Raw genomic sequence first — 26768 nt, forward strand, 5'->3', positions numbered from 1 at the left:
GAGCCAAACAGCTGTTTTTTCAAGAAAAGACTTGGGAAGCTGAGGTGTATAAATCAAACGTTTGGAGATAGTCCTTTTTCCAGTTTTGATTTTGGCTTATGGTGGTCAGGTTGTGTCTGTGCCAGTATGAGAGATTGTTGCTGCCTGTGGTACAGCAGCTCTTGAGCTTGTGGGCTGTGCTGATACACACCAGTATCACCTTCCCAGACACTAGTCCCTAAATATCGGCAGTGAATTAGCTCTCCTGCACTCCAGCCACATGTAGCTTTGTTCCTAGGTGAAGGACTAAGGAAATGTCTAGATGATCCTTTGGTGCAAGATCATAACAGTAAAAGAAGGCCACAGCCAAGAATTTTATGTGCCTGGAAACTTTGTTGAATTGCAGTATCTATCCACATGACAGCTCTGCAGCATTCTGATGCCAAACCTCCAGAGAAAATCCTAAGCACTTACAGGAAAGATCCCCCGCACTTCAAGTTCTCAGTACTTTCAGTATGCATGACTTAAATTACTTTCCAGACTGGGAATTTTGTTTCTCAACATGGGTTTTATCTAAAGGATGTAAAGCCGCCCCGGTGGCCCTACTCGTGTTCTGCCTTCATTCCAGGAAAAGATCTCAATGTCTTCTGCTCTCCTTGCATCAGTGCTGTGGTTTTCAGCAGAGGGAAACTGAGACATGGGGGCAAAAAGGAGGCTATGGTATGCTCTGGTCTGGTCTGAACTGTCAGAGACTGATGACAGAGTGCCTTGGAGTTGAAAGTAGAAAAGCTGCTGGGTCTTTAATTTTTTGGCTTAATCTTGGGTCCTGGTCCTTGTGCCAAGAATTTCTCCTGCATTTTACCTCCATCTATTCCTTGGAAAATGGACAAGCCATTTTTGAAGCAATGTCCAGAACCTATCAGTCCATTGAGAAGAGACAGAAGTGGTCTGAATTTTCTTGAGCAAATAGAAGAATTACAACACAGGCTTCTGTTTCCTTGGAGGAGATTAAGCTGTGTCCTGATTTTGAGAATAGAGTTCATTTTTTAGCTGTTAGGCTACTGTACAAAAAGGAACAGACTACCAACAATCATACTTTAATGCAATGAGATCTGCCTTATTTAAAAAAAAAATTAGGTAACTTTATGGTATTAGGTGTACCTGCCTTAAAGGGACTGAAGTATCCCCACAAGCTTTTCTTTGTGCAGATATATGGACTCTAAGAGACAAAAAAACATGCCCAAGGCAAAAGCAGTCCAAGGAAAGGGTGTCTGTTAGAATACTTTTGCCAGACTTTCCATTGTAAGAAGTGACCTTTCACTCCCTTTCACAGATTTTAGATCTTCAATGCTGACATGGAGGATAAGGAAACATCACATCACAGAGAAAATTGCCTTGATTTGTCTTATGGAACAGATCTCCTTTTTCTGCCTAATGTCCCAGCATGTGACCTCCACTCTGTAATTGCCTATCTATCTGCTACAATATGTTCAACATGAGAAGATTTTCCCCATTTGATTGGACTTTCTTTTTCCTTCTATCAGCACTTTTTTTTCTGTAAGAAAATTCCATGTCTTGTTCAGGCGTAGAAGTGCTTGAATGAAACAGTTTCTAAAACAGTATTTTGAAACAAATTCTAAGACTTGATCTATGCTAGACTTACAAGGCAAAGTCTTTGGTTGTGAAAAACTGAAAAACAATGAAGAGAAAATGGAAAAGGAATATATTTTTGTATATATATGAAAATATATTTTCAGGAGAATTTGAAGGAAGCTTCCCATAAAGGTCTACTTTCTTGAAGCCACTGCCTAAACAGGAAAATTCAGAGTGTCTAAGTTCACAGCTTGCTATTTCTTTGCAAAACATTATGCGCCAGTGTCCAGTGTTTGTGCTTAATAGCAATTGTGTCTCTAATTGGCACCATCTTGTCCAAGGCACTACAGAGTTTTATGTACCAGCCTTCTTACAAAGATGTTGGCACTCACTGCAGACATCTGCTTCAGTTATCATGTTTCCCTTAAGCTCTTTGCAGCACCAGGAGAACCATTTCCTTCTGTATTTTTTTTCTCATGGTTTCTCAAGGTTTTATGTGTTTTTATGCTCACAATCATGAGGATATATGCATTAGTCGTACTGCACATCATTAGAGTTACACATTCTTGATATATGCATTTCCTTCTTTCATACTTAATTATAAAATCCCAAGGGAAAGAAATACATAAATATACAGCATTCAGCTTGCTGTTGGCTTAAGGGTCCAACAGAGGTGCATTGCAACACTACCACCCATCAGGAAAGAGCTAGCAGTTAACCAAGTGTTTTATATGTTGGCCTAACATATGTTACTTTTCTAAAGACACTTTTGCTTTACTATAAGACAGATAGGATGTTCTTTTGTGTAGAAGAAAATCTCTATCAAGAAGTCATATAAAAACAAGTAATACAAGTCACTGCTGAAAGCAAACTGATCTGAGTTCAGTATCTTTATAAACGTAATTAAGGAATTGTTTTCTCAGTATTCATCTGTGGAAGTCTGAGCAAGGCCCCCACTGCAACAGGTAACAGGAGAGCTTTCACCCCACCAAAATGCAGTCCCACCTGTTCTTCATTTCAGGACTGCTTTTTCAGTTCTGTATGCAAAATGCAGTTATGATGGTGACCATTTCACAGGAAAAACAGTATTATTAAATGCAAACAAAACTATGCTTATTACAGTGAGAAGCATAGAGACAGACTGTCTCTTTGAAATATGTGCCTGGACTTCCTTATCAAGTGGTCATTTAAAATTCTCATAAGTGGTCTTCGCTGAGGTCATGTTCAACCACAGATTGCATGGCACCAAGACTAGGGGTTGCTCTGCACAGAACCACAAGCAGACTACTAATCCTTCTGTTACCAAATGGATGATGGCTCTGAATTGAATTTTACATGTCTGGAGTACATCTGTACCTTCTGTATACCTTCTGATACCTTCTGTACTGGTGTTGTGCCCTGGCTAATTTTGTTTCTTTAAAATAAAGCTCAATTTTATTTCTTTTGTAAATCCTCTATGGATATATTTTTCTAGCAAAGATCTGCACACAGCTCAGGGACTTGGAGTGAGCTGATTACATGTGAGGTCTGAATTGAGCTGAACATGCAGAGAGCATCTTTTGATACTACCTCTGTGACAGAACAGGTCATGCTTTAGATTTGAACTGTGATGTTGCTTGGAGTGTCTTTCATGCTCCTGATAAAAAGAAGAAGCCTGTTAATAAGAGAAGGAGCAGGTACCTGGAGCTTCTTCTTTGAAGTCCAGTGGCAAACCAACCAAGTTGATAGTCTTTCATCAGCTCTTGTGGGATTTAGGTTCACTTTTTAAGTGTTCATTTTCTGGGTGGTAAGTAACATGTTAGGTGGTGTTAAAATGCTGTTTTCTTTTTTTGGGTCTTGATCCAGCAAACTCCTTAAGTATGAGCTTAACTATAAGTTTGTTGTGTTCTTGAAATAAATGGGGTTATTGAAGTTGAATAAAGCTGAAAGCAACTTGAAGTGATGTTTTGGATGTATCCACTGCCTTAATATATTCCTACATATACATCCTTATATCAGATTGGCTGTTTCTCATTTTAGTGCCTCTGTAAGAGACAATTTGGATCTTTTAGCCTGTCTGGAAGTGTGCTGTACCTCTTTTATCACTGACCATCCCAATCCTTTCCCTCCTTTGGTTTGCATTCTTAGAGAACTGCTGGTGAATAGTGATGGGAGCAGAGCTGACTTAGTTGAGTTGGGCCTCTGTTGTTAAAAGGACAGGGATGTGTAGGACTGGTACTACCATACAGGATTATATTTTGCATTAGAGAGCAGAAGTGTGATATTGTGTTCACTGTCAAGGATTCATTTTATTGTTTATATCCATTTAAACAAACAAACCCACAAAAACTAAAAAAAAAACAAGTCCAAAACCTGCTCTATTTTTAACAAGGAAAATGACCTTACTGTTTTACATCTTCCAACAAGCTGTGATCAGCTATGGCATACACTATTTTTACAAAGAACTCTTGTCATCTTTTCATCTGATTTACACAGAACCTTATGGATAACAAAGTTTCTGCTTATTGCAGGAGGGTAGGGAGTAAAAAAAAAGCCAGTGAACAGGCTATGATAAATACAACTCGCTTGGCATTCCTGTCCCTGAGATGAACTGATTTGTGGTCTGGGTTCAAAAGTATTTTACTGTTCTTTGCTTCTCTGTGGATTCAGCTATTTAGATCAGGCTAATTTTCAACTGGAGGAGCTGAAGAGCTATTATTCTCCCTGAAGGTTATCTCATTTGTTTAAAAACTGGTGGCAAACCACTGACTGCTGTATTTTTAAATTTTTTTTAAGACAACAGCAATGGGGGGAGGAGAGTTATATCTGGAAAACTCCCACGTGCAAAATCCTAAGGTCCTTCCCTGAAATAACAAATACTTTCATAAGTAATAAAATGAACTTCACCATGGTTCTCAGAAACTCTCTCCTCAGCTGTGCTAGAGGATGAGCTCATGAGGTTGCACTCCATGGCATTTCAGAGGGTGTATTTCTTGTCTATAAATAATACATTCAGAGTATGGTATTTTTTCAGCCTTTGCTGCTGTATCAAAGATGGTTGGCCAAATTTCCCAAGGGGAAGAAAGAGAGAAGCAAGCTTACAAACAAAACAACACCTTAGGAAGTGTTGGAAGTGTTGAAATTCCAGAAACCTTAGAATGGTAGAGCTGAGTATTCCATATTGTTGGTTAGGTCCTTAGACAAGGTCATTTTCGTAATTCTTATTCTTTCTAAAGGAATTGACACTTACAGACTCTCCTTGCTGGATATATCACAGAACAGATGTCCTATTAGCTATTATCAGTTAGAAATTACCTTTTAGGTTGGTTGGGATTTTATTATTATTACCATTGATTTAGTGAAGGAATTCATTGTCTGTTGAATGATGATGATACAAGCAGACTGCTGTCTGTAGTAATAGGCATGTCACTAAAAGCAAAGTGTTGATATCTTGCTAAAGCTCATAAGGAAGTGCAGGCATCCAGAGAAAACACAGGATGAAATGCTCTTTTCTGATTCTTGCTGCTCCTGCAGCATGGCCTCACTGGGAAAAGGAAACATTGGATGCACTGGCACCCATGGTGGGGACTGTCTTGAGACAAGCACATTTTCCTGAATATTGAACTGTACATCCCAGTTTCCACTCTGACAGCCAGCTGCACTCCTTGCAGGGGGAGGAAGCCAAGCACTTTGGAAAATGCAGTTGCCTTGAGCATTTAAATGGAAGCTCCTCTGGACAGCTGGACTATCATGTATGCCATTATGTTTAAAATTAGTGGTTGCGAAAAAATTAGGGGAAAAATAAAAGGAGAGATTAGTTCAGATAAATAAAATATAGAGCAAGCTGCTTCACCATTGGCACAGACTCTCTACAGGGAATTGCCTCACCAAAAAGGATGTCTTCCAGATTACTTCCCACTCGTCTTCCTTATGAGATAGTTTTTCTCTCCCAGTGCAAGGATGTGTTTGTGGCTTCTGCCATCTAGAATATCCTCCTTCTGTGTATGGTCTAAATGGCCTTTTTGCCTTATGACTTAGCACCTGCTTTTATTCATTGTGAAATGATTTTATATGCTTTTTAGTAAATGTGACAGGCAGTGCATTATGTACTGTCGTGTTTTATTTACTCCCATAAAGCATTATGGAATACAGTTAGAATGTGACATCCAGGACACGGTGTAGTGCTGCATTGTGTTGTGTTGCAACATGGGACAGTTCAGTGCCTTGAAAGATGCACTGTCTTTGCCTATATCTTTTATTAAATGTTTTTTATTCCAACTTTCCCCTTGGTGAATGTGTGATTTCCATGAGTTCCCCCAGTGTATCTTGTCTGCTTGGTAAGGTCTTATTTTAGTCTCATAGCTTTGTTGATACAAAAGGTGTGAGTGTTGCTCACATCTTTTCAAGCTGTTTCCCAGATGCTTGATGATTCATGAGGAGCCAACCTCCTGGGAGCGACTCTGTGCTGACTGTGATCTATCTGTGAAATCCTAATGAAAAGCACCTTAGAAAATTCTGTGGTGTTTGATCACAGTGCTGGCTACACCACTTCAGGTTGTAATTTAGTGCATGGTGAGGAGGGTGAGAGGGAATCAGGCTGTTTCAGAGCTCCTGAAAAGTCTGCTCCAGCATCGGGTGAAGGCTCCAAATAGCTTTAGATTTCATCCCATGTGGCTGTAGAAACAGTATTTATGGCCATTCTCATCAAACTTTTCCTCAGGGTGGAGTATTTGAATATCCCTTATTTTACTATAGAGACAGTTTTATCCCCATGCTTCTCTCCAACCTTTCCTCCACAATGACTTTATAATTGCCACGTTTACCATGATGAAAATAACAAGTTATTGTGCTTTGATTTTTAAGCTTCATAACACATGCAGCTCTATTGCTTCATGTACCTGTACAGCTTGGATACTGCAGAGCTGTGCCAGCCATGACATTTCAGCACTAGTCTTGGTCAGGTGTGACTCCCTTGCAGGCAGAGCGCTGTAGTCTGCACGATTCAGAGTTTAATTTAAATGAAAAGCTGTGACCCTCTTCTTGATGTACAAGAGAGAAGGTAGTGTTCATTCTCAGTTGGTGTGGTTGCACAGATGTTTTGTTTGGGGGTATGTGTATGAGCACATTTCAGAGATACTGTCCCCAGAACTCTAATTTCAGCAGCTGACGACATGAGACTAAAGCCTGTGCTAGGACTGCCTGGGAAAAGGGAACCTTTCCCTCAGAATAATGAACCAGATTGAACCACACAGTGAAGTGCATGGTGACAGAGGGAAAATGACCATAGTTTGCTGTTCGAGAAAGAAGAGTAATGGACTCTCAGCTACTGGATGAGTTTTGCCATGCTATACTGCAGTAACTTTTGCTCTGACTTAGGGAATGATTGTTTTTCACTAGAATTTGTTATCATCAAATCTGGTTTATTTTTATCCCATTTCTTGGATATTTTGGATAAAGTCCTGTGAAATAGTGTCCTCTTAGTGTACTGTGTGTTTTCAGAGTTCAGAGGTCCTCAGGATTTCAGTAAGAGCTCAGTAGTGTTGGCTGGACATTTTGTTTCATTCCAGATCAGGGGAAAAAAACCCCCGCAGATGTCTTTTTTGCCCTTTTTTTAGAGTAAAAGCAAATACAAAACAGACTTCAGCATAGATGTCCCTGATGAAAACAGCAACAAAACTAATAGGTGGGTGGTCTTTATTTTCACCAAATTGGCACTTTTCCAATGCAAATTGTTTGGTTAAAGCAGAATGAAACAAAACTGACTAGTTCTGCACTTTTTGAACCAGGGCTGTGTTTGCTTAGAAAGGGTGGCTCAGAGTGTGAAAGCATCTTAGAAAGATGTCACAATTAGGTCTGTGGAGATAGTTTTATAAGAAACATAGTACTTTTTTCTTCTGAGTTTCAGGTTGTTTGGAAGCTAGAATTACTGTGCTGTCAGAAGAGTACAATGAATAGTTAGACAACCGTGCTTTGTTTACAGCGGCATGCAGGGAGGTATTTACAGCCAGGAACCAGTGAAAAGCAACCTGAAAAATAGATGTACTAATCAAGAAGTTTGTACTGTTTGTCTGGATTCCTGGTTTCAATGAGCATTTATAAAACAAGTATATTTATTTCATATAAAGAACTTAGAAAAATTCAGTCACACAGTAGATTTTATTTCAAAAGTGAAGACTTAGATTAGTGTGTGTGACAGATGGCTGTGACTGGTTGCTTTGGTTTTGTATTTCCAGTGTTCACGGAGTGGCCTGGTGGAGATATTTTTCCCCCTTTTGTTCTTCCTCAGTAGCCAGATTCAGGAGAAGGGACCAGTTTTCTATTTCTGTTGCTTGCAGTAGAACTGGAGGTTGACGTGGCATTCAGCAAAGTGGAGTGATGTTCAGTTTAAGATAAAAACACCAGAGTTTGGGTGTTTACATGAAAACAAGTGTCCAAATTCATGTAGATCCCCACACATCATGTGGGCTAGGAAGGCTCAGAAGTGCGTGTCTTGACTGGGAACTAAAACCTGCTGTCATCTGAATGTTGCCTTGGAGCCTTCTGATCCTCAAAATTTCTCCATACTAAAGTTGTCAATGGACGGAAAAATGGTTATTTACAGTTCTTTGATGCAAACTGAACCAAATTCCAGTATCAGAAATGTCTGGGCAGTGCAAGTGCATGGTGCAACTGAGAAGACATTTTGACTTTAGAGATCTGAGTCTTGACACAGTTCCTATAATCCTTGGAGCCATGGATTTACAGCAGCAGAGGTTTTACCTCGGTAAAAGTAAACCTTAGGAACAATTAAATATTTGCTCAGGCAAAAGTTGTGGAATTTTAATTAAGTAAAGACTTGGCTATTTGTCTTGAAGTTACTGAGTAAGATGGTTGATGGGATAGGATCTGGCCTCAGTTACATTGGTATAAGCATGGAGTAGCTGTTTGAGTAACCAGACCATAGGCAGAAAATGGTTCAAACAATATAAATAAAATCAAAAATGACCTTTACATATTTTATATATATTTATAAATAAAATCAAAACATGACCTTACACATGTTTCTGGGAGGAAATACTTAAGCACAGTAAAGAAATTTTAATTCACCCATACTCATTTTCCTGCAGCCCTTCATTTCTGCTTTTGCTTAGAGGGCATTGCTCCCCAGAGCACAAAATTTGGGAAGCAGGACTATTTATTTTTTTTCATTGCAGTCTGTCTTACTTCATTGTTCTCAAGCTTTTATTATTTTATTGTTTTAAAACCAAAGTGGTGAGAATGAACTTATATAATCAATATAAATGTAAAAATATAATTGTACATTTCTTGTAAAATAAAGAGTTTATATACTTGAGCTCTCTTGTTCTTACTGTTTAATAGGGGATTGAATTAAGAGAAAATGCAGTACTTCCTATTTAATAATTACTGTTCCTAGACCAAACATTTTATAGACTTGAAATGCTAATAATTGTGCTGTGTTATAAACTGTTGTGTTTTTTGCCTTCCTGTAACTGGAACAACATACTAATTTCTACAAGTTGTGACTACTAACAGAGAGCAATCACCTCACAGACTTGTACCGAAAAGAAGAGACCATCAGCGTGGCAGGGAACGGCTGCATCCACAGTCCTCGCTTCCCCAGCAGCTACCCCAGGAACCTCCTGCTGACGTGGCGGCTCCACTCCCCAGAGAGCACCAGGATCCAACTGGCTTTTGATAATCAGTTTGGGCTGGAGGAACCCGAAAATGAGATCTGCAGGTGAGTGCCATGTGAAAGTTTTGCAAAGGGTTCTTAAGACCACTTTGAGCTCACTGGCATGAGACTGCAAAGCAAAATCAGGGCATCTCTGGATGGGTCTAGGATGTCCTTGCAAGGAGGACAGACCTTTAAGGGGCTCTCCCAGCTGAAATTGGTGTTTGAGTTCATAAATAAACTGAGCTGTCCTGGACCCAAAGCAGTTTTGTCAGGTTTTAGTCCTTCTATAACGTTTTAAGCACAAGGTACTTGTATGCTCAAATCCAGCTATCTAACAACATAGGTGCTACTTTAATAGGATTTTGTCCTCTGTCACCTCTGTTGCATTTCAGCTAGACAAGAAACATCTTTTTTAGTAGGTGGAGGGCTCTAGAAGGTTTGAATGAGTAGGTAAGCATTTATATTAGGGTGTGAGGGACAGATAAAAATGTATTGAAAAAATAGAATTATGTTCAAATTACTTGCTTATCTTTATTTTTACTCTTCACTGGTACAATTCCTTTTAAAACTTTCAAATGTAGGTCCACAAATGTCAGTGTACTGATGCATGCTGATGTATCTGTAAATCTGTTAAAGCCTACCCTATTATATCCCAGTTGCTTTGGTTCCCCTTTTAAGCAAAAGTGACCTTAAGCTAAGCTGATCTGGCTGATGAACCTGGGTGGATAAACTGTTTTGCATTAGTAGAGTACAGAGGTGAATCTTGCCAGCATTCACTAAAACAGTATAAATCCATGTATTTATATTTCTTTTATTCAGCTCTCTTTTCTGTGGGAGAAAACAGGCTCAGGATTCCCATGCCCTCCAAAAGGCAGATTGATGCTACTTGAAATGCTCAAGTCCCAGCCTCCAGCTCTGCGTGATCATGTTGTTACTTACACCTTATCTGTGCACAGAACTTGGTTGTTAGCGTTCCTGCACACCCAGCCTCTTCTTATCTTATCTTTGTCAATTAATTTGTGTTTGTAGGGCTTGGCATCTCTGCAGGCATTTTACAGGTTGGATTTTTTTCCTTATTTTTCTTTGTTAAAGTTTCTGCATTGCTGATAGAGAGAACCATTCCTGCAGGTTTGTTTTCCATATAGCAATAAAAGAATGCAGCTTAAAATTGGCTCTCCTTCCCTGCTCCTTGGCAGGTCTGCTCTGATGATGTTGGTCCAAGATCAGCAGCAGAGTCAGTAACAACAGTAACCTCCCAGTACCCCAAATGCTTTCCCAGATTCAGATCCTAATGCACACAGAAGCAGCCTGTTAATATTTACATAGTGGATAAACTGTGGCTGACCTTAAAGCATTGCAACTTTGAAACAGAGGACTAATTTACTGTGGAAAAAAAAAAAAAAAAGATGAAGTATTCTCTGTCAAAAGCCATTAAAGGTGGTGCCACACTGAGGGAAAGTCAAGCTGTTACTGGCATTATGTGCTTGGAGAGCATCTTGGAAGACAGTCTGCTTGCTTTTTCCAGAGTACCTAATTTAGAATGCAGAGAAAAGCAAAGACCTTCCATCATCCATAGTGCTTGAGAAATATCACATCCTTTTCTGCAGTAAAACTTTCCCTAGAGTTTCTGGAATACCTTTATTTGGGTGGTATTACTTCCAGAGCAAGGAATTTTTTGGTCAGACAGATTGTGATGGCTTTAAGTCTGTTAAATACTGTATGCAGTTGGATGTTTTGCTAATGCTCAATATATTTTCCAAAACTAGATCCTTTCTGCAGCTTCAGTCCCTGACAATCCCTGCAGTGCTGCTTTAGCAAGACAGCCAGGACTGTTTTAATTGAAATGAATGCCGAGAGCTAAGCATATGCTTGAAGGCTGGGCTTACTGGACAAGTAATTCAGCACCTCTGCACCTTATCTTGCCTTTGTATTTGCTTTTGACCTTAAGATTTTTTCTCCAGAAACTTCCTAGTGTTTTCTTTCAATTTTTCGTTAATGCTAATTATTGTAATTTGCATACTATTAAGTCTGAGCTGATTGAAATTCATTCAGGCTGAGGAATGAAAAGGTATATTTTAGCAGAGCTATATTTCTTCAGAGCTTCTGAAGAAGGAGAGGAAATATTCAAGGTCTTACAGAATGTTCAAGAAGTGCTGTTAGCATTTCCACAGGCACTTGATAAGAGATGATTCTGAAAAGCAATTAAATTACCCAGCCTCTGAGGCTCCTTGGATGCACAGAAGCAACTGAGAATACACCTACTTCCATGATCATTGCAGCAAAGCCTCTGCTGTTGAAAGCAGATATAATCCTTGAAAGTCCCTGGGTTTTCCCTGGTTTTGCTGCTGGGTCTGGCTTCTGGCATTCAAAAATGGCGAGGCCAGTCAGGACAGCTTTCACCAAAGCTTACAAGGTTATCTCCTGTCGAACACCACAACCCCTTGTGTTGCAGTAGGCATTCACAGTTCCCTGCTTCCCAGGGGGCTGGGGTGGATCCTTGGGAGCTCTGCTGGGTACCACATCCATCGCCACCAGGGAGTGGGAGCTTGGGTTGGTGGAGGGAGATTGAGACAAGTTTACTTCTGTCTGAAGCTAAATCTTGGTGTGCTTCAAAAAAAGAGTATTTCAGCAGAGTTTGGGCAGATTTAAGTGGTCATGGTGGGTCTGTTATTTTCTGTTCTGTGCAATTTGGCATTGGTGAATATAAAAGCAGCAGAGCTGATATTCTCAAACCACATAGTACTTGTGGTTTTTTTCTCATGGGCTCTCAGCAGAAAAAGAAAAGCAGGTCTGTTATTTACAGAGCTATTCAACTCCCACAAGTTGGGCAGGGAGGAGGGTGCTTGGCCCACAGACTTGGGGGTGGGAAGCAGTGCATTGCTAGCAAGGATCACTCAACAGTCCTGAGCTCCTTCTTTGGAGGGAGCAGATGCTTTGATAATAGAAAACATTCCTGGTAAAGACCTCCAGAGTTTTAAGGCTTAATTGTACTGTGAGGATGGCACTCAAGCTGCCCCTCTTGTCATCACCTCTGCCTCACTGGCAGCAATGTGTGGGGCCTAATTCTGGCTCCAAAGATATTGAGACACATTTTGTCATAGATGTAGTAAAGAGCAGAACTTCATTCTCTGTCCCCTTATTCTCCAGCTCAGTAACTTTACTCATTTATTTATTTATTTATCTGTATGGTCATTTATACCCAAGCGGGTGAATGCGCAGGCTGGAGCAGTGAGTGCTGCCACTGTGTCCCTTCATCCTTGGGGTTTCGTGCCTTCTGCTTCTGGCAGAGCCCTCTTTGGGCTCAGGCATCAGTGCTGTGGCAGGGGTGCCTGGCCAAAATGGGACTTTTCACAGAACAAAATGTGCTGTTTCATTTTCCCTGGTGACAGCATGCACATGAACTCCCCACTGCAGCACGCAGAGCAGCAGCACGCTTTCCTACTTGAAAGCTAGACATAAATCTTTCCAAACCAGCTGCAGGAGCAATGTTCTGCCTACAAAGAAGGTCTTGAAAAGCACCTTTCAGTATTATGCACTGCCCTGTGTCCCTCCAGCGTCTCCCTTTGCTCCTGGCACAGTGGCTGCCCCTCTCTAGCCCTCTGACTGACAGAGCAGGCGGGCGCCTGTGGCTGCTGCTGCTGCAGGGAGTTGGGTGACCACCAGAAAGTGCACAAGTGCTTGCAGCTGCTCAGGTTGGGCAGCTTGCCTTAAATAATATTTTATCAGGTCTTTAAATTATTTATCCACCACATGAAATGCAATGGGTATGCTTACTGTATACTAAGCACATGCAAGTGCCTCTTATTGCTCTTTTAACTTGGTAGCAAATACTGTCATGTTCCAGGAGCACAGAAATCAGTCATTTGAGCACTCAGGCAGTAGTTTGCAGCTTAGTGTATTTAGTGGCACACAAACTTGTCCACCATTTGTAATATTTAGTCTGATGTTTTGGAGTGGAGAACAAGGGACAGTTGTCTTTGTGTCTCCAGCTGTGCTCCTGTCAATTTGCAAACACTGTCTGTAAACAGAGTCAGCAGAAACTGAGTCTTCATACTCTTTGTCAGGTATGACTTCGTGGAAGTGGAAGATGTATCAGAGACCAGCACAGTTATTCGAGGACGGTGGTGTGGACACAAGGAAGTACCTCCAAGAATAACATCAAGGACAAATCACATAAAGATAACTTTCAAATCCGATGACTACTTTGTGGCTAAACCTGGATTCAAGATATGTTACTCTCTTGTGGTAAGTCTCCTAGGGGTAATAGGGGTAAGAGACAGCTTGCAGTGTAAAAGAGCATCAGTTCTTGAAGACTGGATGATGTAGCTAAACGTGGGATCAAAACACTAAATGACTGAAAGTAATTTTATTCCAGCAACTGCATTAATGCAGATCAAAGTATTTTTGACATTGTGTCATTAAATATAAAATAAAGTCAAGTTCAGTTCAAGATTTACTCTAATTACATGTTTCAGAAGCACTAACACTCTCTACACTAAAGCTGCACTGCCACTGCCTTGAGAGATGCTGCAGAAATAGCAAAGAAATGGCTGTTCTGTGAACCCCTTTTTCATGTTCATTCGAGGTCAGATAAAAATACCTTGAGGGGTTATGGCTGTGATTCTCAGATAAAGAGTAGTTTATCATGTATTCAGTAAAAGTATGCATGCAAGACAGTGTGCTAAGGCTCAGACTGTATTTTTAATCAGATATCAACATACCTCTGTATATGCAGAAGCATTAGTAGTGTGTCATGTACTATTACAATGAGATGAAAATCTCCTCTTTTTTTTTGCTTTTATTTTGGTTTTGCTTTTAGGGAGCGGGAATGCTCAGTACACTTAAGTAGATTTTGATACAAATATGTATTGCTTTGTGTTGCCCTGATTAATATTATAATGCTTTTGGTGCAGTGTAGCTCGAAAGAGGCAGATTTTGCAAACACTCAGGACATGGTAAGCAATAATTTATTATACTGTTATTGTTATATTTTCCTATCCATCACACTTCTTATTCCCTTTTTATTCAATCCACTGTCCTTTAACAAGAGTAAGAAAGCCTGGAATAGCAATAACGTTGTAACAGGAAGGATTAATTGTTTGAGTCATTTCACTTCCACCTCTTGGCTTTGCATGCATGTATGCCTGTGTATGCTAAAAAGAGTCCATAAACATATTGTCAAGACCGAGCAAAGCTATAAAGATTTTGCTCCCTTGCATTTAAATTGTTAGGCTTTTAGTGGAGTAAGGCATTAAATTGTAAGTACATCCTGAGCCCTAATTTGAAGATAATCTACTAAAACTGAAATTCAGGCAGAACAGTCTATGAAAGACCAATGTGCATAAAAATGAGAGTGAAGCAGCAGCCTTTCTTTACACTGTTTGTATTTCAGCACAGCCACAGCAAGTCTGCTGCATTTAGCAAGTTTTATTCCAGAGAATATACAGCTAGTCTGATAGTATTAGGCTTTCCAAAAATGAATGTTATCACTCATAAGACACAGGACTCTCTGCACTAGAAAGCTCAGAAAAGGCTACTGTATTTATCTAATTTCAAAACTAGGGAGTAAACTGAGCATTTGCAATCTTGCAAATCTGTTTAGAAGAATAATCTCTAAGTGCACCCTCTGAATGAAATACTGCTTTGTTTCAGAGAAGAGCCCTGATGATTAGTGGTATTTGTGAGATAGGGAGTGATTTTCAGTTAACTGCTCTTCAAATTCCGAACCATACAACCTAAAAGTGCAGCATTAATTCTGTGCAGAATCAGCCCTTATTCCATAGTCCCCACAGTTGCCTGTTCAGAGATATCCTGAGCACTGCTGACCCCTGAAGGTTGGACTCACTGTGTGTTTCTAGTCAGTAAACCAGGGAGCATTAATGAAGCATGCAAAAACATATGGTATTTTCTATGAGGTGAAATTAAGGACCTTTACATTGCCTTTTTTCCTTCACTTCATAACCTTCTCCAGCAAAGGGCTACTTTCTGGGGCCTTTCTTGGAACATGGTGCACAAGATATGCACAAATCTCTTAATTCCCTTGCTCTTTCATATATTTGAAGTTTGGATCTGCGTGGTAGTTGTTTATTTGTATACCAGACTCTGATAATTTTCCAGAGAAAATAGGTGATTTGGAATTTATTGATCAGCTCCATCTTCTGTGTATCATGCCAGAATGACTGGGTGAATTTCTCACAGTTACTCATGCAGCCAAGAAGCCTTGCAGCCTGACTCTTTGGCCTCTCATTAATAAATCTTCAAGGAAGTCAGTGAAGTTCACTACATTTGATGCAGATCAAGCTTTTACTTAGTTCAGCACTCTACATGAGGCACAAATAAGTCACCAGAGTGCTTAGCAGAAACATCCTTCACTATCTTTGTATATTTGTGTTTTTCTATTAACTGCACATCTCAGTGCCATTTAGCAAAACAAAAGGGGATTATTTTTCTAGAGAAGACATAAATTAGACTTGTATGACTTGTATCACATATGCCTTTGTAAAACAAGGTATAGAAAGTAAACACCCCATGTAGGATGAAAGGGCTCGATGGGATTAGAACTCAAGACTGATTCTGGAAAATTAGACCAAAAAGATTCAACAATGGTCTTTAACAGTATAAGATTGAAAACTGTATGGATACATGTGAATATTTAACTGTCCCAATATAAGATAAGAGACAAGGGACAGGGGAGAAAAATCTGTGAAATAAAGTCTGACCATCTAATTATAGCATTTAGCAACTTTTGCTTGTCAAGGCTGTCTCCCTCCACCTTCATCCACCCCTTCCCTCATCTTCTGTGTTTTGGCACCTCTGCCTCTCCCCTCTGTGGGTCTGAGGGACTCAGAGGGCTGGAAGTGGAGCAGTGGTGGTGGTCTTGAAGGCATGGGACGGGTCCAGCATGCTGCGGCATGCTGCCTGTCCCAGATCTGCTCTTCCCTCACAAAATTATACCATTCACTGGAGTGGGAGCTCCAGGGTGGACCTGACTCCAGGAGTTTGTTAATGAGTTTATTGTGTCCCACTTCCCACTGCTGAACTCAAGTTGCCTGAGTCAAAAGAGGTCCTAACCTCTCTGAAAAAAGTCCCTCCTCTTGTGTGCTGCTTGCAGGAGGAGGAAGGTGTGCACAGCTGGAGGCTGGTCTCTACACTCCACACGTCACGTTCAAAGCCCCCAGCTGTAGCTGTGTGGTTTGTTGGCTTGATCTGGGTATTTGCACAGAGAATTATTTCCCTTGAACCTCTTTAAAAATTGCCTTTTTCTTTAAGGTTCACAGATCTAGAGCAAAAATGGTCTGGAGTAAGACCTAGACAGCTATTAGGCATGAGCCTCATGTGATTGCAAATTTGTTTGAAACTCCTCCCTGCCATTATGACTTAAAGCCATTATTTCTTAATATTTTTTAATCCTTTTCTTGAGTTGCCTTAGAAATACTAAATTGTATTATAGAAAGAACCAAGGTATTCTAGGGTGGTGGGTTTTTTGTTTGTTTTTGTTTGTTTGTGGGGTTTGGGGTTTTTTGTTGCTTTTTGGTTTTTGTTACATTATTTTTACGCTAAGGACATAATCATTCACAACAAACAGTGTAGAAATCCACGAAGCAGAGGAGGATAAATTTATATAATCCCCTTTTTCCTTCTGAAGTTCTTTCAGTGTCATAATTCTGGAAAGGGATGTTAACAAGATTTGATCCCATGTTTTACAACTTCATTTGCATGGACATTTAGTGAAAGAGTCTAGGAACTCATTCAGGATCATGTTTCAGCAATAAAGGTGTATGTTAGGAATTCAAATTCCCAACTCTGCATCTAATTTCATTTTAATGAGACAGCTAGAAAATGTTGGATTCCATTTGCTAATTAGAAACATTATTTTAAGTTTATGTAAAAGGCACATATTTGTTATACATTTATAACGATAAATTCCTATTGCTGTACTAATTGCTTGATTAATCCTAAATTAAATCCATACTTTGGAATTTCGACTAAAATCTTTATTGGAAGCAAGGGCTACCAAAAATCTAGGAACATATGTATTTGTACTTGTATAAGCATGCATGTTTATAAAGGTGTAAGGTTACTTTTACATCTTTTTTACATGCATACACATATACTTGTGGACATGTGGTATTAAACAGGAGAACATAAGAGCATTTGTCCTAAGATAAGCTTATGCATCAAAATAAAAAGGTGTTAAATCCTAAGTAATTTTGACTTGTTTAAAAATTAAGGTTTTTTTAATAAGGGAGCCATAAAAAATTAATGCAATGGAGGAGGGAGGAACTTTGAGTTTGAATCCATATGTGAAATTTTATAGGGAATAGCTTTCTGCTAAACACCCTGTATATAGGTCACCACACCTATAATCGAAAAGAGAGCATTAGTCACAAACAGGGGTAAGACACCACAATAAAATTCAAACACTTTTCCATACAGAGAATATTGACCAGTCAAAATTTGCTCAAACTCTAGGTTTAAACTGTTTAATACTTGCCTATTAAGCTCAGAAGAAAACAAACCAAATTGTAAGAGCCATCAGAAAATGAAAATGGGAAAAATAAGAAGCTGATCCTGATACTTGTACTCACTGCTATCACTCTGAATTAAGTGACTGGTTCCCCATATTTTACTACACTTCCCTGCACAAGCAGTACAGCAGCAGGCTTAAGGGGTTTTTTTTAATAAGTCAATAAATAAATGCCCTTAAGAGTTAACACAATTACAAAAAGACTCACCAGTGGGAATACAGATCCATAAAGATCATAAGGAATGATTAATTCTAAGCTGAAGCCAGTCTGGAAGCCGCATGAGTCTGCTGCTATACTTCTGGCTTAGCTTGTCACTTCTTTCACAGAATGGATAGATAACTAATGTCTGTATCCAGGACAAAATATTCTGCCTAAAACTCTATGTAATATATCTCATGTGACAACAGGAGTGATAATGGTGCATCTATACCTGCCCTGCTATTAGATAATCCACAGAAGGAATCCCAGTAAATTGCTGGGAGTACAGAAGAAAGGGAATGGGGTGGAGTGGCATGTCTTAGTTAATAAAGTGAACATGTAATAGATTTCACAATGAAGAAAAAACTTAATTGTGACCTTTTATCAATTCTTCTGCTATTTTCTCTGATTTCAGTTTTGATTGCCTGTCTATGCTAGATAGCGAAGACTTTATAAATACAACCCATATGCAAAACAACAATCTATATGATGAAACATCTGTTTTCTTAAGTTTTGACATAAAACTATTTTCTGTGTTTTGCTCAAGGCATACTATCTCCATAAAATTATCTCCCAGAGGCTCATCTTTCAGGAGAGAAGTAATTAAGTCCTAGGCTCTAATTAGATAAGACTTGCTCAAAATCTTTAACATTACTTCTCGAACTTCACATAAGCAGGGAATTTAAGAGATTATCTATGCCCTTTTTTTTTTTTTAACTTTGGAAGATGTTAAAATTTTTAAACACCAACATAAGATGACAGCATGTTAAAAAGAGATATTACTTTTTGGTGCATCTTGAGACATGGAGTATCTCAGAGTAATTTTATATGGGGAGGAGGAATGCTTTCGATTTAATAAGGGTTCCTGAGAATCCAGCAATCCTCAACCTGCTACTTAATTAACAGGACATAACCTGTCCTTCAGCAAAGTTTGATGAAGAAAGGAAGGTGGCATGGTAGAAAAGCAAAGCAGTATGGTAGGCCAGCAAATTCTGGTTCTCCCAACGCTCAGAGCAGAACAAAAGATAGTGAAGGATACAAAAAAAAAATAAAAAGTGGGAGTCAGATAGCTTGGCAATAAGGAAAGGGTATTCTTAGATTCAGAGAGCATGTCTGGATGATCAGTTTCACAGGCAGCATTGGCTGCTCCAGGGACAGCCAAAGTTTCTAATTAAAAGATCCATGCTGACATTTGCATCAAACCAGGAGCTTTTTCTGCCTTCAGCATCCTGTCACACCTTCCAAAACCCTAAACCTTTACTGACTAACTCCTAAGTTTCATCCGCCTGATCGCTTTTCCTCCAGGGTGGAAAAACTTGCAGGTTTTCAAGTCTGAGATGCACCAGCTGAATGCAGCACATGAGTCACAGGGAGCCAGGGGGCTGCAGTCAGAGCAGCCAAACCTGACATGACCAAGCACTTCAGTCAGTTGTCCCGGACTGCATTGTTCCCCAGTGTTCCCTAGGCTGTGATCTTAACATAGTCCTTCTCTTGGCAGCTCTTCTGAAGGCCTGATGCCCCTTCCATGTTTACTCTTGTCTCAGACTCTAAGATTGGTTCCAATCCTTCTGCTGTGTGGCTCTCTAAACTTTAAACTTCATTGGAATCTCCCTGTTTTTTGTCTTAGTTTTTAAAACCATTCAAAATTCAGAGGTTTCGGGGAGAAGAGGAATCATCTGCCAGCTTGGCACTAGAGGATGCTACAAGTACTAGAGGGAAGGACTGATACAGGATCATCCAGGAATGGCAATGAAACAGTGGCAGCAGCAAAAACAGAGGGCAGTAAAATATAGTCCAAGTTCAGAAATAAAGGTTTTTGTGGGTAAGGCAAACACACACAGTAGAAGAGTCAAGTCCACAGAGAGAAGGCAGCAGAAGCAACAAAATGCCATGGTGGGACATGTAGGTGAAGCCCCAGACAAGCAAATATTCTTGAACGTGAAAGGAAAAATTACAAAACCGAAGGACGGGGAGGCTGTGACTAACAGTATCAAACTTGGCAAGCACACCATGAAAGAAAGAGCTTTCCCTCTTTGCTAGGAACATGTCACTTATTCATTATAGTCACATGAATGCAATTTCACTTTGACTGAAGAGTGTGAATGGATATAAGGAAACATTTTTAACAAGGCAATGAAGAGAAGGAAGGATTTGCATAACCCAGAAGAGTCATGGTGGCATGGTTCAGAAGGAAAAGAGGAAAACCAATGGGAGATATTAAAGAGGAAGTGGACTTGAAATAAGAAAGACTGTATTCAGGAAAGGAGGGAGTGCAGGTAGAAAGCAAGACAGAAGTAAGACCATTTTGCTATATCAACCTCTTTCAGCAGAACCTCTGGCTGTGAACTTGAGGACTGGGTTTGAATATATTTCAAAAGTGAAAAGGGTTGACTGGGAACATGAACGAGGAATTGAGTTATGGCCAGGGAAATACAGATCTTCTTGCAAGGAAGATAGAACCAGAAGCAGTGGGACCATATAAGCACACAGAAGCTCCCGGAAGCTGTCAGACTTCAACTGATAAAACAATTGTTTTAATCAGAAAGGAAAATAGACCTTAATGCCTGTGTTTTCTCAGCTGCAAGCATGTGTGCCTGGCAGTTTTGTTGTTTGAACAGCATGAGAGAGAACTGGCCATTTGCTTCTCTGTCCTTGATTTGTTGACAGCTCTGTTAAAGTGTGGCTTCTTTGCAGGATGTTGTCATTGATCTGTCTTAACTTAGCAGTAGTCCTGTTAATGTCCAATTCCTGCTGAAAATGCTCTATCTTAACTCCAGTCATGTGCTATACACTGGATGAGAATTCACCAAACTCGTGGTGGTGGCCAAGAAAGGGGAAATGCAGCACATTGCACCTTCAAAGTACTGTACAAGCACAAATGTGTTATTTTCAAATCCAGTATCCTGTCTCAAATAATCAATTCTAACAAGACTTAGAGGCATTTAGGTTCATTTAGGACAGCTTTAGATTTTGAAGAACTGCATTTCCTGCAGTCAGAACTTACCCGGTTAAAGAATTCCTGACAAAATTAGTGACCCAGAGGAAAATTCCACTTTTCCAAGATAAGTTAGAGGTATAAAAGACACGAACAGGAAAAGATGATCATGTGCAGTACAAGAGGGTTACTTACCCATGTTAGACAAAAATAATCAGAGACTCACAAGCCTCATTCAATATGAAGATGATTTCCTGCAAAATACAGCAGAAGCAAATTGGAAAATGCAAATTGCAAGAAGCACACATTCATATTAGCAATGAGATCGTAGCATGTAAGAATAACAGATAAGCACACATTTATATTAGCAATGAGATCGTAGCATGTAAGAATAACAGATAAGAGCCACAGGAATGTTGTAGTTGTTAGGAAGTGTGTAATACTGGCAGAATAGTGACTTCAGTATTTTCATTGAATGAAGGGAGCCATGGTATCATAGCAACTGGCCATTATCTTGCCACTGTATTTGACTAAGTGAGGGCATGTGTGAAGATTCACAGTAAATCTCCTGCCCTGTTAGCTTTCATGCTGTTGTGGTTTAAGCTCCAATGGAAATTAAGCGCCGCACAGCCGCTCACTCATGCCCCTCCTCTCTCCACCCTGGTGGAATGGGGAGGAGGATTGAAGTAAAACTTGTATGTTGAGATAGGAACAGTTTAATAATTGAAAATAAAGTAAAATACAGTAATAATGATGATAATAAAAAATAAACAAAAAGTGATGTTCTGTGGTGTGGTATATGCCCGTGGACAGTCTGGGTCGGCTGTCTCAGCTCCCTCCCAGTTTCTTTTGCATGTCTGCTCACTGGCATAGCATGAGACCAGGAGAGAAAAACAACTTCTTGGAGCTGACCATTAAGAAGACACCAGAAGGAAAGATGGCAAATGCAGTAGCAAACTGAGCCAACATAAACACACAGTCAGTGCTGCATGTAGACTTATGATCCTCTTTTGTATCTGCACTAAAGAGGAGGGTCCAACCATTGTCCCCTGTTAACTAACCCTAAACAGCACATCAGTATGCATGAGCATGAGGTGAGTTTACACTGTCAGACTTTTTAAAAAGCACTCATTATTAACCTGTCAATCACATTAGCTGTTTGTTTGAAAAGCAGAACTGTTTTAGACCTTTGACTTGAGGATGTAATGCTTTCTCTGTAAATCCATCTTCTGTCCTTTACTTCCAGTTCAGCAACAGTTGAATTTTGGTATGTGAAATGTTCATAACAATATATGAAGAACTTGGTTTGGTAAATCTGGAGGGTGTTTTCTAAAAATTTAGTTAAAATGGAAGAATTTTTGCGAGAAGAGAGGGCCTATGCTTGATTCTGTAAAAAGATTAATTCTATTGCAATGCTGCAAAGAGGTGTTAATTAACTTATCCTGGTTCTTCAGTGTGGCAGCACTAGTGTGACTTACTACCATGGCCACCAGGGAAGAGGAGATGACCTGTTCTTCCCAGGCCCTGTTCCTGTTGAGCAGCCTCTGCTGTAGATTTTCTACAAAAGACGAAGGTGCACAGCTTAATTTAAGTGTACCAACTGTGCTGGAGAAGAGTAGGAAGTCAGTCTGCTTCCTCTGGAAGTCTGTCAGAAGCAAATACCAAAAGTGGTATGATGCACTGAAACATGCTAGACCTCCAACTGCACTGAGGAACTTGTGAAAATCCATCACAGCAGGTGTTGGTTGCAAGTTGTCTTTTAAATCAAAACAAGGATTGCGTGTCTTCGCAGCCTTGTGTGGAGAGAGGCTTGAAGGCACAACTTCATGTTCTGTGCTCCTCCAATACTATTTATTTGACTGTGTGTCAGCACCTTGCAAAGCCTGGCAGCACAATCCTGCTCTTGTACTGTTCTAGCTGAGTTTGGGTTGCAGAGTCTCTTTCAACCTTAGCACTGTTCAATGTGTTTTTGTCATTCTTGGCAAGCCAGGGAACACAATGCATTGTGTATAATGGGTGTTTAATTGCTTACATAATAAATCTTTGCCTTGTTTGTTGCAGCAGCTGTAAATGCTGTAGACTACTTACATCTCTGGATCAGATGATACTGATTGTTTTAAGATTACTGAATCTAAATTTAGGCTTTTTTTTTTCCCCCAGTAATGTCTAATGCAGACAAACCTAGAATTCTGATGTGAGGTGATTCATTCAACTTTCCTTCAGGACAAGAATTTTCTGTATTGTAAATTCATTGCTTGATCATTTGGTATAATATAACAAGCACATACAGAACATTTATCCATGGAGTAATAAATCACTGTTGCAAAGACATTTTTTCTTTCATAATAAGTTTTAATTTCCTTTTTTTTTTAATGCCACACCATTGCCTGCAATTATATCTCTTATTGATTTATGATAAAGAAGTCTGTTCATTTTGTTATGGGTGTATATCTCCCTTAGATATTTGCAGTGTGCTTTCATGCTTCTTTGCTTTTTGCTTAGTCAAGCAATGATGTCCATATTTAGCTTTTAATCTTATCCAAAAAATCAGGCTATTTAATCCCCTCAGAGATTTTGATGTTCTTGTCAAAACTGCCCCAGATTTTCTTAACTTTTTACAATGTCTACAGTAGTGAACAGAGCTGGGTCTGGTGATTCAGGCATCACCAGGGCTGTGTTTTTGGTGGTGTTACTGTCAAAAATGATTTTGGCATCAGTGTCACCTGCCAGGTTACCCTTCTTAGGCAGGTCTGCATGACAGTTGCTGGCCTGTCTACCCTAACACTGGGAATGTGTCCTTTAATGGGTTTTCTTTTGTCAGCTCACACCATCTTTGGGCTCCCAAGTTTCCTATGCCCCTCCTTCCATTCAGCATTTAATCTAGAAACACAGGAAGTTGCAACTTTACACAGCAAACTTTCCTTGTGTTGGGTTAGGATACCCATGCAATGATTTTTGCATGTCCTCAATGAAGATGGTTGTGTGTGCAGTTGCAGTTTCCATGGGTTTGGATGCAGCATCATGACCGAAGGGAGGATGCTGGCTTCCAGGCCAGGCTCCACCACTGCCCTAACACCTTCTCACAGCCTGAGACCTTCTCACCTCAAAGACAGGCACATCAGTTGTAAAATGCCACAAAATTAACTTCTGAAAGAGAGTACAGAAGCAGGTGGTGGTGTTCCAGCTTCTAGTCTGGGACACTGCCGGCAGGGTGGGCTGCATGGTCAGACCAAGAGTGATGAGCAAAGGGGTTTGTCTGCTGTGCTGTTTTATTAGGATGCTCACTTTTCCTGTGCCTGCCAGATGTACCTGGGTCCTCTCTAGTGTAAGAAATTGCATGCCCACAAAATAGAGAACAGCAATCCCGGATTCCAAACCAGGAAAGTGAAAGAACAAAAATCAGCTTCAGACCACACTGAGCCACTGGTCTGGTGGGTGTGAGAAGGCTTGCCACTATTCTCATCCCCGCCTTCCTTCTTAGGTGGCAATGATGACTGGAGCACTTGGGATCTCCACACTTCCTTTTAACAATGCTTAGTTTTGTTCTGACTCTGTAGCCCCAGGCACAGGTCATCAGACATGGTCCTTCCTCCCTGCTGGGGAAGCTGGTTTGCTCCCAGGCTGCTGCTGCTTTTTGCTGAGCACAGTGGTTCTGGCTTCAATAAGCTTCACACTCTACACCACATTTCCAAAGACAGTCACTGCACTGTGTAAATCTGACTTGTGTTTTGTATGCATACATCTTTATTAAATTTACAACCTCTGATTTTGCCCTGAGCACTCGATAAAGTCCATGCATGTCTTCATAATAAATTAGGTGACAGACATGGCAGAGGGGTTTTGGTTTGCCCTTACACATGTATATTTACACGCACATCTTTTATTAGTTGCAGGGTTCCTGTCATTTTTAGACTTGATAGGATAAATCTTAGTTGAAAAATTTTGGCTAAATGGCACTGTTACCTAAAATAACCCCCTGCATGTTGCTGAGCTTTATGCTACTGAACTGAACACCTCTAGCCCGGGGCTTGCGTTATCATCATTCTTTGCCTGCAACCTTGTCTCTGTTTCAACCCACAGATTCCTCTCCATGTTGAACTGATTTTGAACATACATGGCATGCCATTAAAAAAAAAAAAAAAACAAACATATTTTCTATCTCTTGTAATACCAAGAAAAATGTGGTTCTGTTTTCCTCAGTTGTCAGTTTGATAACTAGTCAGAACTTAATTAGAGAATGTCTGAGCCTATAACACAGGGTCAGATTTTGCAACTCATCTGTAGCACTGAAAGCTAAAAATAGCTTTTAGGTTTGTGGAATTAGTGTATCTTGTTAGATCATTTTCAGCAGAATCAAATAACATTCAATTTTTCTGTGACCAGTAACAACAGGGTTTTTTTTTTCATTTTAATAGTTTTTGTTCAGGAATATAGCTTAATTGCACAAAATGGTGTTCTGTGGCAGATAAAACTTATTTTCCATGTTCCTTTCCTAACCTGAAGAAGCCTTTTTTTTTTTTTTAAATAACACTTCTGATCTTGGAAGCTATAAAAATGCTTCCTTTCAATCAATATTTATGTCCTGATGTAGTCCTTAGGTCATGTTTTGTGAAAAACAGTAATAAACTTTTTCTCAGACTGTAGGAATCAGGCGCTATGTGGTCTCATTTTGTGTTCCTGACTCTTGGCACCGTTGTTGTCCAGCCAGGAACCAAATAAATGAAGCTTAAATGCACAGTCTTGCAGGATCAGACCCTCTAATAAGGAAGTCTGTGTATCCAGAATTGTCAGCAGAGACTTTTCAATGGGATGTATGTAAGTCAAGGCATAGGCTCAAGGTTGTTTGCACCCATCACATTTTTAGCGTGGTTAGTTTGGAGCTAGCACGGGCCCCAGGCTGTTTTTAATGTGCAGCTTGTTGTGGCCACTCGGTTTTACAGGGCAGCAGTTCTGTCTGAAGACATGAGTCACACTGTATCTGATCAATCTCTACCTCATTTTACCACTTAATATAGATGTAGCCCAGAAGTTCTTATATGGAGGTCATCTTTTCTTTAATTTTCTTGTCACTCCTGCCTACACTGAGAGTGACACAGTTAACAGCATTTGCGAGCCCTGGGATTTAATGTTTGCAGACTTACAGGTAAGTTTGAAAAAGAATTTTATCTTTGAGGAAAGAAAAATGAAAATAACAGAAAAACCCTGAAACTTGAGAAAACAGCTTAGAAAGCATGAGGCTAATGTAGGGCAGAGTAAAAAAACCAACTTGGGACTGCAGAAATTTATCTCACACCAAGGTCTGGCCAATAAACTTGAAACAAAAAAAATTCCTGAAAGAACCTGGGCATCATGAGGACAAGTAGTCTGACTGCTCTGTGTGGTTTGTGTTGCATGCTGAAGAGGCCACTAGTGATAGAAACAGGCAGCTGAAAACTTCGCTTTCTCTACTCCCAGGAATTTGGAATTTGAAATGCTGTGTTGGTGTGGGAACCTAAACCAAGCACAAAGCAATTGCTGTTTTTTACACATGAGGTGGAACTTTTGTGCCTGGAAATGAGATCCTATTTCAAAATGTGCATTAAACTTACATGTGTGTATTAAACTCTGAACCACCTCTCCTCTAAGCAGCCGTGGTGTACTCAAGGTCTTGTGTGCTTATCTTGTGCTGGTGGTTAGGAAAGAACCTGAATGTATCAGTCATGTTCTTATTCAGGCCTTTCACCTCTTTTTGCATATGCATGAGTTTATACAGAAAAATTGGCATTACTAAGCTCTGAAGAGAGAGCAAAAAGACCAACTCCGAGAAGATAATGTAAGGCAGCAGAAATGGGACATTCTGCTCCCTATACATATAATTTATCTCTGTCAGAAATATGTGAAA

General features: G+C 39.9%; 1 protein-coding gene across 5 annotated transcripts in view; it reads left to right on the top strand.

Annotated features, from left to right (window-relative positions):
- Positions 1-26768, top strand: part of PDGFD (platelet derived growth factor D) — a 138422-nt gene that overhangs the window by 71124 nt on the left and 40530 nt on the right. For 2 of the 5 annotated variants that reach the window (XM_041487343.1, XM_041487346.1), the window contains exons 2-4: positions 9103-9289; positions 13291-13471; positions 14140-14181. In XM_041487343.1, coding sequence (XP_041343277.1) covers positions 9103-9289; positions 13291-13471; positions 14140-14181 — 410 coding nt within the window. Of the gene's footprint in view, positions 1-9084; positions 9290-13290; positions 13472-14139; positions 14182-26768 lie in introns of all 5 variants that reach the window. The other 3 variants (XM_041487342.1, XM_041487345.1, XM_041487344.1) reach the window with 3 other exon arrangements.

Source organism: Pyrgilauda ruficollis, unplaced genomic scaffold (assembly GCF_017590135.1).
Source record: "Pyrgilauda ruficollis isolate IOZ18807 unplaced genomic scaffold, ASM1759013v1 scaffold8, whole genome shotgun sequence".
NCBI classification, from domain to species: domain Eukaryota; kingdom Metazoa; phylum Chordata; class Aves; order Passeriformes; family Passeridae; genus Pyrgilauda; species Pyrgilauda ruficollis.